This window comes from Heloderma suspectum, chromosome 6, assembly GCF_057233095.1.
Source record: "Heloderma suspectum isolate Gila_16-S chromosome 6, 16-S_ref, whole genome shotgun sequence".
Lineage (NCBI taxonomy): Eukaryota > Metazoa > Chordata > Lepidosauria > Squamata > Helodermatidae > Heloderma > Heloderma suspectum.
Genome location: NC_139463.1, coordinates 49,762,590 through 49,779,899, shown reverse-complemented (window position 1 = coordinate 49,779,899; position 17,310 = coordinate 49,762,590). Strand labels below are relative to the sequence as shown.

General features: G+C 48.4%; 1 protein-coding gene across 12 annotated transcripts in view; it reads left to right on the top strand.

The window, feature by feature from the left end:
- The window catches only part of DMTN (dematin actin binding protein), a 56,113-nt gene that overhangs the window by 18,119 nt on the left and 20,684 nt on the right, over positions 1 to 17,310 (top strand). For all 12 annotated transcript variants that reach the window (XR_014784031.1, XM_084807165.1, XM_084807164.1 and 9 more), the window contains exons 2-3: positions 8,456 to 8,515; positions 10,871 to 10,927. Coding sequence is in view for 11 of the 12 variants with exons in the window: in XM_084807165.1 (XP_084663291.1) it covers positions 10,910 to 10,927 (18 nt within the window). In the remaining variant the exon portion in view is untranslated. The remainder of the gene's footprint in view (positions 1 to 8,455; positions 8,516 to 10,870; positions 10,928 to 17,310) is intronic.

Below are 17,310 nucleotides of genomic sequence, written 5' to 3'. Positions count from 1 at the left end.
CTCGCGCTGCGGGGCCCTCCAGCCCCATTCTGCCCTCCTCCAGGCGACCCTGGGATGCTCCGCGCCTGCGGGTGGTACGCGGGCCCTCCGTGCCCCTGCCCCTTATCTGCAGCGCCCGGAGCAGGCAGCTCACGTCGGTCCAGGGGAGATTCCAGCCGGGCCGAGAATGCGGGGCTGGCTGGTCCAGAAAGATTGCAGGTTGCCATGGAGCGAGGGGCTGCTGCGGGCTGCTGATCTGGGCGAGGCCCCTCTGGCTCTGAGCACTCCAGATAAGCGGGGGGAGGGGAGGGGGGCTGCGCCGCAAGGCGAGCAAGGCCGCCTGCCCCTCGCTCTTCCCTCTTCCCGTGCCAGCCCTCTTTGGAGCCCCCCAGCTCTCCTGTGCCTCCCCCTGCCATGTCCCGGGCCCTGAACTAGACTTGCTCAGGTTCCATTCCTAGCCCCTCCCCAGGGAACAATAAACGGAGGAAGCGCTGGTGATGTGGTGCAAACTGTGCTTAACATTTAAAAAGTCAGTTCTCAGGGCAGCTCACAAAATCGTAAAACAGTCTGCAACAATGATAACATCCCATTAACCACAATACAGCCAATAGGCTGAACATCAGGAAAAACTTCCTGACTGTAGAGTAATACGACAATGGAACCCATTACCCAGGGAGGTGGTGGGCTCTCCCACACTGGAGGCATTCAAGACGCTATCAGGGATGCTCTGACCTGGATACCTGCACTGAGCAGGGGGTTTTGACTCCACGGTCTTATAGGCCCCTTCCAACTCTACTATTCTATGATCCTATGAACACAGCAAAGCATTCAAACAAGTCAGAATAATAAAAACTGGGCCAATGAAGAAGCCTTTGCCTGTCACCCAGAAAACATCCAGGGTGGCCCTGGGCGAGGCTCCCTCCTAGGAAGAGAGCAGCACAAGTGGGGCACCACAGCTGAGGCCTGCGTGCCCTCCACCCTGTGAGGAACGCACGCAAGGGCACGCTTGTCCCCTCCAGCCATTTTAGAAAAGCGGAGAGTCCAGTGGGCAGCCAGGGCCTGTCAATCAAGGGTTTCCTTCCAGGTGGCAGTAGAATGGCCCAGGACGGCCCCTGATGGGCTTACTTGGGCCATAGAATCATAGAATAGTAGGGTTGGAAGGGGCCTACAAGGCCATCGAGTCCAACCCCCTGCCCAATGCAGGAATCCAAGTCACAGCATCCCTGACAGATGGCTGTCCAGCCTTGTCTTGAACACCTCCAGTGTGGGACAGCCCACCACCTCCCTAGGTAATTGGTTCCATTGTCGTATTGCTCTACAGTCAGGAAGTTTTTCCTGATGTTCAGCCGGAATCTGGCTTCCTGTCACTTGAGCCCATTATTCCGTGTCCTGCACTCTGGGATGATCAAGAAGAGATCCTGGCCTTCTTCTCTGTGACAACCTTTCAAGGACTTCAAGAGTGCTATCATATCTCCCCTCAGTCTTCTCAAGGCTAAACATGCCCAGTTCTTTCAGTCTCTCTTCATAGGGCCTTGTTTCCAGTCCCCTGATCATCTTTGTTGCCCTCCTCTGAACCCTCTCCATTTTGTCTGCATCCTTCTAAAAGTGTGGTGCCCAGAACTGGACACAGTACTCCAGATGAGGCCTAACCAGTGCAGAGTAGAGGGGATGCACTGTACTTCCTGGGATTTGGAAGTGATTCTTCTATTAATGCAGCCCAAAAGAGCATTTGCCTTTTTTGCAGCCACATCACATTGTTGGCTCATATTCAGCATGTGATCAACAACAATTCCAAGATCTTTCTCGCTTGTAGTGTTGTTGAGCCACGTATCCCCCATCTTGTCACTGTGCATTTGGTTTCTTTTTCCTAGGTGCAGAACTTGGCATTTATCCCTATTAAACGTCATTCTGCTGTGTTCTGCCCAGTGCTCCAGTCTATCCAGATCACTTTGAATTTTGTTTCTGTCTTCCAAAGTATTAGCTATCCCGCCCAATTTTGTGTCATCTGCAAATTTGATCAGCATTGCCTGCACCTCCTCCCCCAAGGCATTAATAAAAATGTTGAAGAGCACTGGGCCCAGGACTGAGCCCTGCGGTACCCCACTCGTTACCTCTCCCCAGGTGGAGAAGGTCCCATTGAGAAGCACTCTTTGAGTCCGATTCTGTAGCCAACTGTGGATCCATTGGTTCGTTGTTTCATCAAGCCCACTTTGAGCTAGTGTGCTCATCAGGATATCATGGGGCACTTTGTCGAAAGCTTTGCTGAAGTCGAGGTATATGATGTCTACAGCATTCCCACGGTCTACAAGGGAGGTTACTTGATCAAAAAATGAGATCAGATTTGTCTGGCAGGACTTGTTTTTGACAAATCCATGTTGACTTTGAGTAATCACGGCATTGTTTTCAAGGTGCTTCCAGATGGATTGCTTTATCATCTGCTCCAGAATTTTCCCAGGGATTGATGTCAGACTGACTGGTCTGTAGTTCCCAAGTTCCTCCTTTTTACCCTTTTTGAAGTTAGGGACAACATTAGCCCTCCTCCAGTCATCTGGCACTTCCCCCGTCCTCCATGATTTCTCAAAGAGAATAGACAGTGGTTCTGAGAGTTCTTCTGCCAGTTCCTTTATTACTCTAGGATGCAGTTCATCTGGCCCTGGATATTTGAACTCACTCAGAGTCATTAGGTGTTCCTTGACCATATACCTATCGATCTCAAGCTGCAATCCTGCCCCTTCAGCCTGCACTTCGCCTTTGCCAGGGGGGTCATAGACTCTCTTTCAGGAGAAGACTGAGCCAAAGTAGGAATTGAGCACTTCTGCCTTTTCTTTGTAATCTGTTATCGTTTTGCTATCCTTATTTAATAGCTGAACAACCATTTCTTTCCTCTGCCCTTTACTATGCACATAGCTGAAGAAAGCCATTTTGTTGTTTTTAGCATCCCTCGCTAACCTCAGCTCGTTCTCAGCTTTAGCCTTCCTGATGCCATCCCTGCAATTCTGTGCTACCTGCCTGTACTCTTCCTTTGTTACTTGGCCTTCTTTCCACTTCCTATATGTGTCCTTTTTTGTTTTCAGGTCATCCCTAAGCTTTTTGTGAAGCCACATTGGCTTCTTCTGTTGTCTTCCACCTTTTCTTCTTGTTGAAATTGTTTGTAATTGTGCCTTGAGAATTTCCTTTTATAAAGCTCCCACCCATCTTGGACTCCTTTTCTCGTTAGTGTCGCTTGCCATGGGACCTTACTGATCATTGTTCTGAGTTTATTAAAATCAGCTTTCCTAAAATCCAGGGTACGCGTTTGACTACACTCGGCTTTTGCTTCCCTTAGAACCAAGAACTCAAGTAAAACGTGGTCGCTTTCCCCCAGAGTTCCTGTAACTGCTACTTTATCCACTAAGTCATCTCTGTTGGTTAGGATCAAGTCAAGGATAGCCGATCCTCTAGTTCCTTCCTCTACTTTCTTTAGGAGGAAGTTATCCGCCACACAAGTCAGGAATTTCCTGGAGGGGCCATGTTTTGCAGAATTTGTCTCCCAGAAAATACCGGGGAAATTGAAGTCCCCCATTACTACTACATCATGCTTCCTTAAAACATTGGCTATTTGCTTTTCAAAAGTTTCATCCTTGTCTTCTCCTTGGTTGGGTGGCCGGTAGTAGACTCCGACCACCAGGTTCCTTTTATTCTTTGCTCCATTAATTTTGATCCAGATGCTCTCGATGGGGCTACCAAGCTCATCCTCCTGTATTTCTGTGCAGAGATATGTATTTTTCACATACAGTGCAACCCCACCTCCCTTTCTGTTCCTCCTGTTCTTTTTGAACAAGTGATATCCTTCAATTGCTGTATTCCAGTCATGAGAGTCCTCCCACCAAGTCTCAGTTATACCTATCAAGTCATAATTTCCCTCTTGTATTAAGAGTTCCAGTTCGTTCTGTTTGTTTCCCATACTCTGGGCATTAGTATATAGACATGGAAGACCATGTGCTTCATAGTCTGGCTTTCTTCCTACATGTGTCTGAAGACTATTATTGAGTGCTATCAGAGCTGTTCTCTTTGTTGCAGTGCATGAGCCTACGTCCATTGTTACCCCCAACATTACATCTCCCTTCCCCGTAGGATTCAGTTTAAAGCCCTCCTGATGAAGTTCTTCATGCTGTGGCCAAACACATTCTTCCCAGCCGTTGTGAGGTGCAACCCGTCCCTTGCCAACAGCCCTTCTTCTAGGAAGTATAGCCCGTGCTCCCAGAATCCAAATCTCTCTTGTCAGCACCACCTTCGTAGCCAGTCATTCACCCGGAGTATTTTTCATTCCCTTTCTATCCCTCTTGTAACTACTGGAAGGATGGATGAGAAAACTATCTGGGCCCCAAAGTTCTTGAGTTTCCTTCCCAGAGCTTCAAAGTCTGATGTGATTTGTTCGTAGCTCTGCTTGGCAGTATCATTTGTTCCCACATGGATGAGAAGAAAGGGATACCTGTCAGTGGGCTTTATGAGTTCAGGCAACCTTTCAGTCACATCTCTAATCCGTCCTCCCGGGAGACAACATACCTGGTGAGTCCACGGGTCTTCGCGACATACTTGGGTCTCGATCCCACGTAGCAAGGAGTCTCCCGCTACTACCACTCTTCTTGTTGTTCTAGGCCTGGGTTTCATTGCCTCTGTTTGACTGTCCTTCAGCCTCTTGCTCACTCTCATGCAGGTTCCCCTGTGATTCTTCCTCTGCAGGCTGTCCTCCAGTCTCATCCGCAAGTACCTGGAATTGGTTCCACAGCTCCACTGCTTCCACTGGCGCAGAGTGGCGTCTAGTTCTTCTTCTCCTGTCACCCTTTTCCAAGGAGTATCCTCTACTCCATTTTTCTTCACCTCAGCATTTCCCACTGCCTCATCTTGCTGTTGCTCTTCAAGCTTCTGGTCTTCCCTTTGCTGCTGTAGTTCCCCCATTCTGTCCAAGAACTCTTCGTGTTCTCTTATTCCCCAGAGGGTCGACAGTCGCCGCGCCAGTCCACTTACTTTTTCTCCCAGCAGCGTGATCAACTTGCACTTGTTGCAGGTGTGGGTCATGTTTTTCTCAGGCAAGAAGACAAACATTGCACACACCTTGCAGGTCACCACCACTGGAGAGTCTTGCCCTTCCATAGCATCTTTTCCCTTTTTGTGTCTAGCTTTGTGATTGTTCTAGACTAGCCTGTGCCTGCTCCTCTACTCAGTAGAGGTTAGAAGCAGAGTCCCACTGGTGTGGAAGTGTGCGTTACAAGACAAATAAATGGAAAAAAGTTAGTTAAAAATAAAATTTTAAAAAATGAAAAAAAAAATCAGGGGCCTCCCCCTTGACCTCCCCTGCCGAACTCCCCTGGCCAACTCCCGTTTGCTCCCCCTGTCTGCTCGCTCTGGTCGCTCGCTCTCTGGGAGCTTGCTTGCTTCTGTAGTCCCTGGACCAGCTGGAGCAGCTTGCTCTGCTCTGCTCTGCTCTGCTCAGCTGGGAGGCGGGAAACAATTGTTTAGTGCTCTGAAGGGGACCTTCCTTTCCTTTTCCATCTTTGTGTGTGCTGCTAATGCTCTTGCCTTCACTTCCCTGCCTCTCTTCCCTCTTGGTGGCATCTCCCATTCACAAGGAGCATGTTTACTATGGCAAGCACCAATGGATTCAGGCCGTCGTGCAAAGGAACTCAAAGGGCATTTTCTCTGAGTAGCTAGCATGCCAACACAGGACATGGAGCAGGAAGTACCTCAAAGAAGGTACCTCAAAGTCTGCCTGGCTTGGGGAGTAGGGGGTGTTGAATCATGATGGTTGTTTTAGTGTTGCTGTCAGGCTGGTGATCCTCTCAAGTCCATTTGGGTGAGGACTGATCAGGACAGGAACTGGCACAGTGTCCCTGTTTGGCTTGTGACTGTTGGGCACAGCAATTGGGCATGCCAGCCACTCACGGAAAGCGCTGGCACTGCCTGGAGAAGCAGCTGGCCTTCTGTGTCTGCAGGACAGGAGAGCAGGGCTGGCTCCTGAGGTCCTGGTGCAAAGGTGGCAAATCCCTTGCCGGTAAATCACCACCAGCACCACTGCCGCCACTGCTGCACAGCAGCCTCGCCTGTAGAACAAAGCTGGTGCAGCAGCCAGGAGCACCTCAGGCATTGGCTCATGAGGCTTTCCTGGGAGAGCTGCCACACAAGCCCTCTTGAGAACAGAGGGTGTCCGCACATAGTGATCCGTCGGTCCACCCCTGGCTTTATGAGCAGCACCGCTTGTGGAAAATCTGAGCACAGGGCTGCCGGGCTGCCAAGCCTGAGTGCTCGTCCTGGCCAGTGTGCACAATGCAGCCTTATCCAGTGCCCTTCCTGCTCCCTGCTTTCTCTGCCGCTGCCCACAGACAGGGCTTTCAGGCAAGATAAATGGAATAGTCCTGGTCCGAGCATATTCCGTGGGGGATTCCAGGCGGCAGCACACTCCTCGTTCACAGTCCCTTCCATGGGCCAGGGAAGAGCTCAGTCTCGCTCCAAGGAAGGGCCACGGGGCAGTGGGGGGAATACATGCTCACCTTCATGCATTGATCCAGCTCTGTCTTGAACCTCTTTGCTTCTACAACCATTCCAGGACAGATTCCAGAGAGTAGCGGCTGTGTTGGTTTGTTACAGCAGCAGCAGGTCCAGTGATGACACCTTAAAGACTAACAGATTTCTTGTGGCAGGAGCTTGGGTGGGCCAAGTGCACTTCATCAGATGCAAAATCTGACCAAGTTCATGAACACGCCTGCCACGATAAATCTGTTTTTAAGGTGTTTTTGTTGCAGCAAACCAATAGAAGCACCACTCCAAAAGTCACTGGATTGTACTCTTCTATGGAGAATGGTTTTGTATTTTACAAGTCAAAAGAGGGAGATGCCGGGACTGACTGGGACAGGCAACTTGGTGCCCTCCAGATGTTTTGGACTAGAATTCCAACAGTTCCTTACCATTGGCCATGCTGGTTGGGTGTTACGGGGGTTGTAGTTCAAAACATTTAGAGGGCACCAGGTTGCCTACCTGTGATCTAGACACATCAGATGAAGTGGACTCTAATCCATGAAAGCTTATGTTCTAATAAATGTGCTTCTTTTTAAGATGCCTTAATGTTCTTGTTTCCAAAGAAGGGCTTCTTGTGCCTTCTTGAGGTTAAGACTCCTGAGGCACTTCCAGGCTGATGTATGGACCAACACTTGCTACTCTTTGGGGGCTTGAGCTTCTAGGCTTAACTTGGGAGAAGATGATAACTGGAGAACTGGAATGAAGAAGTGCAAATAAATGAGAAGTTCACTTTTTAAAGAAGCCGTAGAGGAGGGTCATACCAGGGCAAGCCTGACTCGGAAGCATGTTCCAGCGTTCAGATGCCACAGCCAAGAAGGCACTGCTGCATGCACACGCTTGCAGCAGCCTTTCATTGGGCGCTGGGACTCCCAGCACAGTCTCCAGTGTGGGTCTTGCCAGACAAAGGTCTCTAGGGACAGATGTGCCCTAAGGAATACCCATGCCTGGATTCCTGGATTTTTCTTCCATTGTTCCTGATAGCTGTCAGATGATCTAGTCTGTGCCCCCTCCACCACCTCATCTTTTGAAGTGGCTGCTGTCTGCTCCCTTATGATTCCTCCCTCTGAAGCAGGATGTGGGTAGAAGCCAGAAGAGGAGGGAGCCAACTGGCCGCCCCTCTGTGCTGCCACCGCCACTGCAGCGTCTGCCTCCTTCCAGCATGCAGCAGCCGCTCATTGGGGCCGGCCTGCGAGTCGGTCTGTGCCACCACCAGGCTGTTGCCAAGGCCTGCTGCCTCTGGAGCCTTCCCTGGTGTTTGTGACAAATGGCTCATTAACTCTCCTTGGGCTGTGAGCACCAGGCCAACAATCTGCCTCAACCCCCGGCTGATGTGAGAGGCAGGCACGGACCGTGGACCGCCTAGGCAGGGTGGGAGACGGCAGGAGCCTTCTGTGGAAGGCCAGGCCAGTGGAAGCCGCTCACCTGCCCGGCCTGCGAGAGGGCCCTCCGCCGCAGCACGCCCGTCGGCTGGGCCCCGCTGTGGAGCCGGCCCCTGTGCCGACGGGGCCTGATGCCAGAGGGGCACCACACTTTGCATGGCCCCTGCCCTGCCAGAGCTGAAGCTTCCTATCCAGGCTCAGTTCATGTGGCCATGTGACCCATGGCACGGCAGGGCGGCCCCCTGCTTGTGGTAGCCAGTTGCCTGACTCTTGCCAAGATAGCCATGGGCAGGCTTGTGAGGGTGCTCCTACGGCTTTCCCATCTCGCCTCAAATAACTCGGATGCCGCGCTCACCACAAATGTGCTGCCTTAATCAGCATGCTTTGGCTGACAGCCTGAAGCCCCTCCCCCCCCCCCCCCGCAGGGAGTCCAGCAACCTCTGGGAGCCTCCCTCCACCCGCTCTTTCTGCTTGCAAACTTTCAAGTCTGCAGGGGGAGGGGGGCTGAAGGGGGGGTTGCTCATCCGTTCTGTTTCTCTTTGCAGAAGGAGCCCCTGATCCAAGCCCCAGCAAGTCCAGAGGGATGAGGAAAACCGGATGAACAGGTTTGTGCCCACAGTTCTCTTTCCCCTGACCCTCAGATGCTGACCCTTCCATGCCTCTGTGGAAGGGTTGGCTGACAGCCATCCTGGTTTTTCCTCCAAGAGCCTGAGATCTGACTGGACTGAGCCTCCTGCCCCACCCAAGCTGTCCCCCCACCCCACTGAGCAGACCCATGAATCTTTGATGTTCCTGCCATGTGCCCCTCATGTTGCATTAGCATCAGCTCCCCCGCCTCCGCTGCCTGGCAGTCTTCACCCCCTAATGGGGCAGGAAGGCCTGAATATATTTTAGCAGGACCGCAGATTGGAAGCATCCAGACTGAGCTAGAGATGGCGGGAACTTCCTTCATCCATCTGCTTCCCCCATCCAGTCGAACCATCCGAAGTAGGTCACAACAGAGCTCCTTATTGCCCCATATGAGTGATATTTGGGGCAGGGATTGGGATAAGTACCTCGGTGTAGCTCTCGTAAGCCCTCAGCATTCAATGTTTGGCCCCATTGGGCTGCCCAGCCTCAGAGAGGCTGCGACTGTGGCTGGGCTCTGAAGGCCGCTCCATGAGGAGGGGCCTGGGAGTGAAGGCAAGTCCCCAGGAGCAAGCAGGCCCAGCCACATAGCACAGAACAGTCCCCCCAGGTTGCTCACCAGTGGTGGAGGGCCCAGGCCCAGTGGAATAAAAGAGCCCCGTGGAAGAGCTTCCCTGTCAGCATTGGTCGCAGAGGTCAGTTCCCTTCACATGCAAGGCATGCGAGCGCCCACCTCATGGATCTCCCATGTGAACATGGCTGGGCTATTGCTCTCCCGAGATGGGTGGCTGATCCCACTCAAGAGTGCCAGACACGGACACTGAGGGCTGCTTGGCTGAGTGCTGATTTGTGGTTTCTGAATTGTACAAAGATCTGGTCTCCCCACCCCCAAAGATAGACATATTTGTAATGATTAATATCACAGAGGTGCAAATAGCCACATCATGTGGAAAAATAGTTGATGATGATGTATTTCTATAGCTCCATCAACGTATATGGCAGCAGAGGAGTAGCGTAGAGCTGTTATAGAGTAGTATGAGCAAAGAAGACATTGTCCATGGGACTTACCAATGATTACGATGATGAAGACTATGTAGGCTGTGACATCCATGCGCATAGGACTTTGGAAGCCCCTTCTCTGAGGGGCTTTCCATCAAAATATTATCTTGAAAACAGAATATGGTCAAAGGGCCTGAAAGAATGATGCCAGTGGAGGGAAATGTGGCCATGAGAAAACTGAATACTGCTCGGTTGCCCAGCAAGTGTGGCTTTTAATCCATTGCATAACTGATTTGGGGCTGTCCTATGGATGCCCATTTAAATGTCCACAATTGGTCAGTGATGCAACCATCACTGAGAACATAGACATAGAATCATAGGGTTGGAAGGGGCCTACAAGACCATCGAGTCCAGCCCCCTGCTCAGTGCAGGAAGCCTGATTCCCAGGCGGCCTCCCATCCAAGTACTAACCAGGGCTGGCCCTGCTTAGCTGACAAGATCAGACGAGATCAGACACAAATGGAGCGGGGAGGTGAGGGGGAGGCCTGTAGGGGTCATTCATAACTTAACATCACATTTAATGTATGGAGTCCTTTACATTTTTATCTCATTTTTCATCAGAATACCCCTATGAAAAGTTTACAGATGGGAAAATAAGACTGAGGGTAAAATCTAGCAGAAGTTTATATTCATCCCCAAATGCTGGAGTTATGACGAAGGGTCTTTTTTCGCTTTCTTTTCACTTGGGAGAGGCACCAGACAGGGATGTCCACTTTCTCCTTTGATATTTGATTTATGTTTGGAACCTCTGGTGTGTGCAGTAAGAATAGTAGTATTCACAGCTTTGAGCATAATAGTTTAGAATTTAAAATTATTCTTTATGTGGTTGATCTTTTATTGTTTATCTCAAAACTCCAGTTGTCAGTTCTGGCTTTGATGCGGTTGATTAACACTTTTGGTAATTTGTCTGGCTATTCAAGTTAGTCACTAACTTAAGCCCCATTCATTTCAATAGGTCTACTCTAAGTAGGACTTGTGTTGGATATTACCCGGTGAGATTGCAACCCAGTTCATGGGAGAGGGCAGCCGCTGCTCCTGCGTGCTCAATTGCTTTTCCTCAGGCTGTGATCTGCCAGTCAGAGAGAGAGAGAGAGTTCCCTGAACTGTTCTGAAGTGAGCAGCCTCTGGGCACTCCAGAGAGAATCTGGTCCTCCCATTCCTCCCTCTCCAGTGCTCTGGTTGCTTCCACACAGACCCAAACAGGCAGTTCTTGATTCCCTCCCCCCGCGCTTGCCCGCCCCCCGCTAACATTCCTGTCTCCTCTCCCTGCACAGAACTTGACGAATGAGCTAGACCCTCAAGCAGGACACCGAATGGAAAAGTTACAGAAGGTAATTTCTAAGCTGGGAAGGGCCTGGGAACCTGTTTCAGTGGATTCAGGAGACTTCCTGTACAGAATTTCTGCACACCATCTTTGCATGGAGTGAGGGGATTCACAGGAAAACCAGGTTGTAAGATGCATACAAGCGCCTGCCTGACTTGGCTGCCTCCATGCAAAGATCTTCTGCGCAGACATTGGGAGTCCATCTGATGACAAGCCCTCGAGGCATGGATCCCACAGCAAAATGGGGACTGATGTGCAAGTGATTCATTCACCTCATAGCAGGAGAAATGTTGGGAGCTGGGAGAGCTCCCCTGGATAGAAAGGGTCTCTCTGCACAATCAGTCCTCTTCCAGGGGCTGATTGGCCACAGCAAGGTCTGCAACAATAAAGCCTTCATTGGGATCCCACCTGGGTGACGTTTCATGTGAAGGACATGCAGAATTGGCCCTGCGCTCCTGCTGCTTGTGGGCCGTGCCATGAGGGGACCCCTGGAAAAGTGGCTCCCTGCTGTACTGTTTAAAAGGTGCTCAACTGACGGGCTTCTCTGGGGACTGAATTTTAATCAGGTTGCAGAAGTTGACCTGGACAACTGCAGGTGACTGACCAGTGAAGGTTTAAAATATATGCACAAGTATACATGGCTTGGAAACCCACTAGCTCAACAGAGCCCTTGAGAACCTCCCAGTCCCTGTGGTCAGATTCAGAGGCCTGTCTCTGTGTGGCCCCTTCCAGAGAACGGCCTTTTCTGTGATAGCCCCATGTTTATGGAACGATATTCCCAAGGAAGCTCACCTAGCTCCGACACTGTCGTCTTTTTGGTGCCAGGCAAAGGCATACTTACTTCCCCGGGCATTTGGACATTAGTTATGACCCAGTTGTTGTGGGCTGCTTTTGTGGTGTTCATTCTAGGTTATAAGGTGGGGGCAGGGGAGGTTTTGTGTGCTGTGGATGAACACATTCCATATTGTGTTTAGATTATGTTTTCATGGTGTTGATTTTGATTTGTATTATTGTGCTGATCATGGTTTACATTGATTTTGGTTTTTTTCTGTTATAATATGGATTTCTCTATTTGTGTGTGCACAAGTCCCTTCAAAACTGCTTTTTGCAGCTGGAAACAATGCATAAATTCAAATCATAATCATAATAATACCAAATCACTTTGCACTCTGTGGGCCAAACTCAGCAAGACAGAGAAGTTCTGTGACTGGATCTCTCAATGTATTTTTCAAAGCTTAAAACAGCGACAAGCTCCCCCAAATTTAATGAGGGCCCTGGGTGAGGGACTTTTTGAATGAATGAACCAACAAATATATAAACAGAATAAGAACATTATCATGCTTTTGAGCTCCTGTTCATTTCAACAACAGTAGTGCAGGAAAACCTCCTAGGGGATTGTGCCCAACATTAATTAATTGAGGGGAGGGTGCCATTTTGCATTTTCTGTCTTGGGCACAAAATTGACTTGGGCTGACCCTGTTCTCCAGTTAGAAACCCTGATGCCAGGGGGTCTTATTTTTTACTAAGGAAGGCACCTCCAAAGCCAGAGGTGAGTTTCTTTGAGTATTCAGTATAGACAGGTTCAAATAACTGCTGTTTTCAAAGTGAGAGCAGCCATTGCTTTTTTGCCCCACAATGCCTCAGTGCAACTTCTAAGCTTCTGTGCTGGGCACAATCTTGGAAAACCTTCCTTAGAATATTGTAAGTTTAGAGTGATTTTGGAGAATTAAGAAAAGGAGAATCATTATAAAACATCCTGAGATAGCAGAAAATTGATTCAATGAAACTCTCTGACTGAGGGCATGGGGGTGTTTTGTTTTTTCAGAGAATATATGCCATAGGATATATATTCAGCAACAATTTGGGATACTTTTAAGCCATAGATGCAAGTGTGCTTAATAGACAAAAGATAGCACTCAAGGTGGATAACCAAGATTAAAACAAAAATGTAATTAAAACAATCATAAAACAAATGAATTAAAATTAAAACACATTAACAGAAGAAAAACATTAACAGTATCCAACCCAATAGTGACTAGCCCTTCAGCATCTCCTACCCATTCAGGATAGCTTAAACGTGGGGTCTCTTCTTTTTTGGCTCCTGTATTTCCCTATTTGCTGTTCTGTTTGTCCCTCTCTTTTACAATAGGACCATATGCCTATTAAACACCCTTTCGTTTATGGCTTAAATTTTAAGGCTTAAATGTATCCCAAATTGTCCTTCAATGTTTACTCCTTTTCTTGGTTTGCCTGCCATTTTATATCTCACCAAAAAAATTAAATAAAGCCAGTTAAGTATTAACCATTTCGTTTGGAATTATAACCTGTGTGTTAGGCTATCAACTTTACCTCAGAAGTCTTGTCAAGGTGTGATGTCACTGCCCAACATAATTAAATATTATCATGGATCGATGTCAAGGAAATCATCCATTCTGAGGGATGGAAGAGCTACATGTACTGTTTGTTGTTGTTCAGTCATTCAGTCGTGTCCGACTCTTCATGACCCCATGGACCATAGCACGCCAGGCCTTCCTGTCCTCCGCTCTCTCCTGGAGTGCGCTCAAGTTCATACTCATTGCATCGGTGATGCTATCTAGCCATCTCATCCTCTGCCGTCCCCTTCTCCTTTTGCCTTCAGTCTTTCCCAGCATCAGGGTTTTTTCCAGAGAGTTTTCTCTTCGCATTAGGTGGCCAAAATTTTTGAGCTTCAGCTTCAGTATCTGTCCTTCCAAGGAGTACTCAGGGTTGATTTCCTTTAGTATGGACTGATTTGACCTCCTTGCAGTCCAGGCGACTCGTGAGAGTCTTCTCCAGCACCACAGTTCGAAAGCATCGATTCTTCGGCGCTCAGCCTTCCTTATAGTCCAGCTCTCACAGCCATACGTTACTACTGGGAAAGCCATAGCTTTGATTAGACGGACCTTTGTTGGCAAGGTGATGTCTCTTCTTCTTACTATGCTGTCTAGGTTTGCCATAGCTTTCCTCCCAAGGAGCAAACGTCTTTTAATTTCATGGCTACAGTCACCGTCTGTGGTGATCTTGGAGCCCAAGAAAATAAAATCTGTCACAGCTTCCATTTCTTCCCCTTCTATATGCCAGGAATTGATGGGGCCAGATGCCATGATCTTCGTTTTTTTAATGTTGAGTTTCAAACCAGCTTTTGCACTCTCCACTTTCACCCTCAACAAGAGGCTCGTTAGATCCTCTTCACTTTCTGCCATTAGGGTGGTATCGTCTGCATCTCTGAGGTTGTTGATAATTCTCCCGGCAATCTTAATTCCGACCTGTGATTCATCCAACCCGATGTTTCTCATGATGTACTCTGCATATAAGTTAAATAAGCAGGGCGACAATATGCACCCTTGTCGTACTCCTTTCCCAATTTTGTACCAATCGGTTGTTCCATGTCTGGTTCTTACTGTTGCTTCTTGACCCTTGTACAGGTTTCTCAGGAGACAGGTAAGCTGGTCTGGTACTCCCATCACTTTAAGAATTTGCCACAGTTTGTTGTGATCCACACAATCAAAGGCTTTAGCGTAGTCACTGAAGCAGAAATAGACGTTTTTCTGGAATTTTCTTGCTTTCTCCATGATGCAGCGAATGTTGGCGATTTGATCTCTAGCTCCTCTGCCTCTTCGAAACCCAGCTTGTACTTCCGGTAGTTCTCGGTTCGCATACTGCTGAAGCCTAGCTTGTAGGATTTTGAGCATCACCTTGCTGGCATGTGAAATGAGCGCAATTGTGCGGTAGTTTGAACACCCTTTGGCGTTGCCCTTCTTTGGAATTGGAATGTAAACTGACCTTTTCCAGTCTTGCAGCCACTGTTGAGTGTTCCAAATTTGTTGGCATATTGAGTGCAGCACTTTAACAGCATCATCTTTTAGGATCTTAAATAGCTCAGCTGGAATACTGTCATCTCCGCTAGCTTTGTTGTTAGTAATGCTTCCTAAGGCCCACTTGACTTCACTCTTGAGGATGTCTGGCTCAAGTTCAGCGACCGCACTATCATGGCTATCAGGGACATTCAGATCTTTCCTGTATAGTTCTTCTGTGTATTCTTTCCACCTCTTCTTAATCTCATCTGCTTCTGTTAGGTCCCTGCCTTCTTTGTCCTTGATCATGCCCGTCTTTGCACAAAACGTTCCCTTGAGATCTCCGATTTTCTTGAAGAGATCTCTAGTCTTTCCCATTCTGTTGTTTTCCTCGATTCTTTGCATTGTTCATTTAAGAAGGCCTTCTTGTCTCGCCTTGCTATTCTCTGGAACTCTGCATTCAGTTGGATATATCTTCCCCTTTCTTTCTCCCTTGCTTTTCGCTTCCCTTCTTTCCTCAGCTACTTGTAAAGCCACCTCAGACAGCCACTTGGCTTTCTTGCATTTCTTTTTCTTTGGGATGGATTTTGTTGCTGCCTCCTGAACAATGTTACGGAACTCCATCCATAGTTCCTCAGGCACTCTATCAGGTTTAATCCCTGAAATCTATTCCTCACCTCCACTGTATATTCATCAGGGATATGATTGAGGTCATACCTGAATGGTTTAGTGGTTTTCCCGACGTTCTTCAATTTAAGCCGAAACATTTCAACGAGCAGCTCATGATCTGAGCCACAGTCAGCTCCAGGTCTTGTTTTTACTGACTGTATAGAGCTTCTCCATCTTTGGCTGCAAAGGACATAATCAATCTGATTTCAGTATTGACCGTCTGGTGATGTCCATGTGTAGAGTCGCCTCTTGTGCTGTTGGAAAAGAGTGTTTGCTATGATCTGTGTGTTCCTTTGGCAAAACTCTATTAGCTTTTGTCCTGCTTCATTTTCTACACCAAGGCCATGCCTGCCTGTTATCCTGGTGATTTCTTGACTTCCTACTTTAGCATTCCAATTCCGTATGATGAAGAGGACATCTTTTTTTGGTGTTAGTTCCAGAAGGTGTTGTAGTTCTTCATAGAACCGATCAACCTCAGCTTCTTTGGCCTCAGTGGTTGGGGCATAGACTTGAATTACTGTGATGTTGAATGGTTTGCCTTGGATTCGTACTGAGATCATTCTATCGTTTTTAAGTTTGTACCCCAGTACTGCTTTTCCCACCCTTTTGCTGACTATGAGTGCTACTCCATTTCTTCTAAGGGATTCTTGCCCACAGTAGTAGTAGTAGATGGTCACCTGAATTAAATTCGCCCATGCTTGTCCATTTTAGTTCGCTGATTCCCAAGATGTAGATGTTCAGTCTTGCCATCTCATGTTTGACCACCTCCAGCTTACCTTGATTCATTGATCTTACATTCCAGGTTCCTAAACAATATTGTTCTTTACAGCATCGGATTTTCTTTTCACCACCAGACACATCCACAGCTGAGTGTCCTTTCGGCTTTGGCCCAGCCGCTTCACTCTTTCTGGCGCTACTTGGAAATCCCCTCTGCTCTTCCCCAGTAGTATATTGGACACCTTCCGAGCTGAGGGACTCATCTTCCGGCGTCATCTCTTTTAGCCTTGTGATACGTTCCATGGGGTTTTCTTGGCAAGAATCCTGGAGTGGGTTGCCATTTCCTTCTCCAGTGGAACACATTTTGTCAGAACTCTCCTCCATGACCTGTCTGTCTTGGGTGGCCCTGCATGGCATAGCTTATGGCTTCACTGAGTTACGCAAGCCCCTTCGCCACAACAAGGCAGTGATCCATGAAGGGGTGATTTCCTTTAGGATTGACTGATTTGACCTCCTTGCAGTCCAGGGGACTCGTAAGAGTCTTCTCCAGCACCACAGTTCGAAAGCATCGATCCTTCGGCGCTCAGCCTTCCTTATAGTCCAGCTCTCACAGCCATACGTTGCTACTGGGAAAACCATAGCTTTGATTGTGCGGACCTTTGTTGGCAAGGTGATGTCTCTGCTTCTTACTATGCTGTCTAGGTTTGCCATAGCTTTCCTCCCAAGGAGCAAGCGTCTTTTAATTTCATGGCTACAGTCACCGTCTCCGGTGATCTTGGAGCCCAAGAAAATAAAATCTGTCACTGCTTCCATTTCTTCCCCTTCCATATGCCAGGAAGTGATGGGGCCAGATGCCATGATCTTCGTTTTTTTAACGTTGAGTTTCAAACCAGCTTTTGCACTCTCCTCTTTCACCCTCAACAAGAGGCTCTTGAGATCCTCTTCGCTTTCTGCCATTAGGGTGGTATCGTCTGCGTATCTGAGGTACATGTACTGTTACAACCCTATATTTGAGTTCACAAAAAAGGCAGGCTTAAGAGCTTTATTAAGAAATAAGATCCTGCAAGCTCTTCTTAAAATCTAGGACTAATACAGGAAGTAGTCAGCTCCAGCTAACTAGACAGGTTCCAGCACCTCCTTGGAACTGTTTTTCCTCCGTCAATACCTGTTTAGTTGATGAAGGGAAACTTCT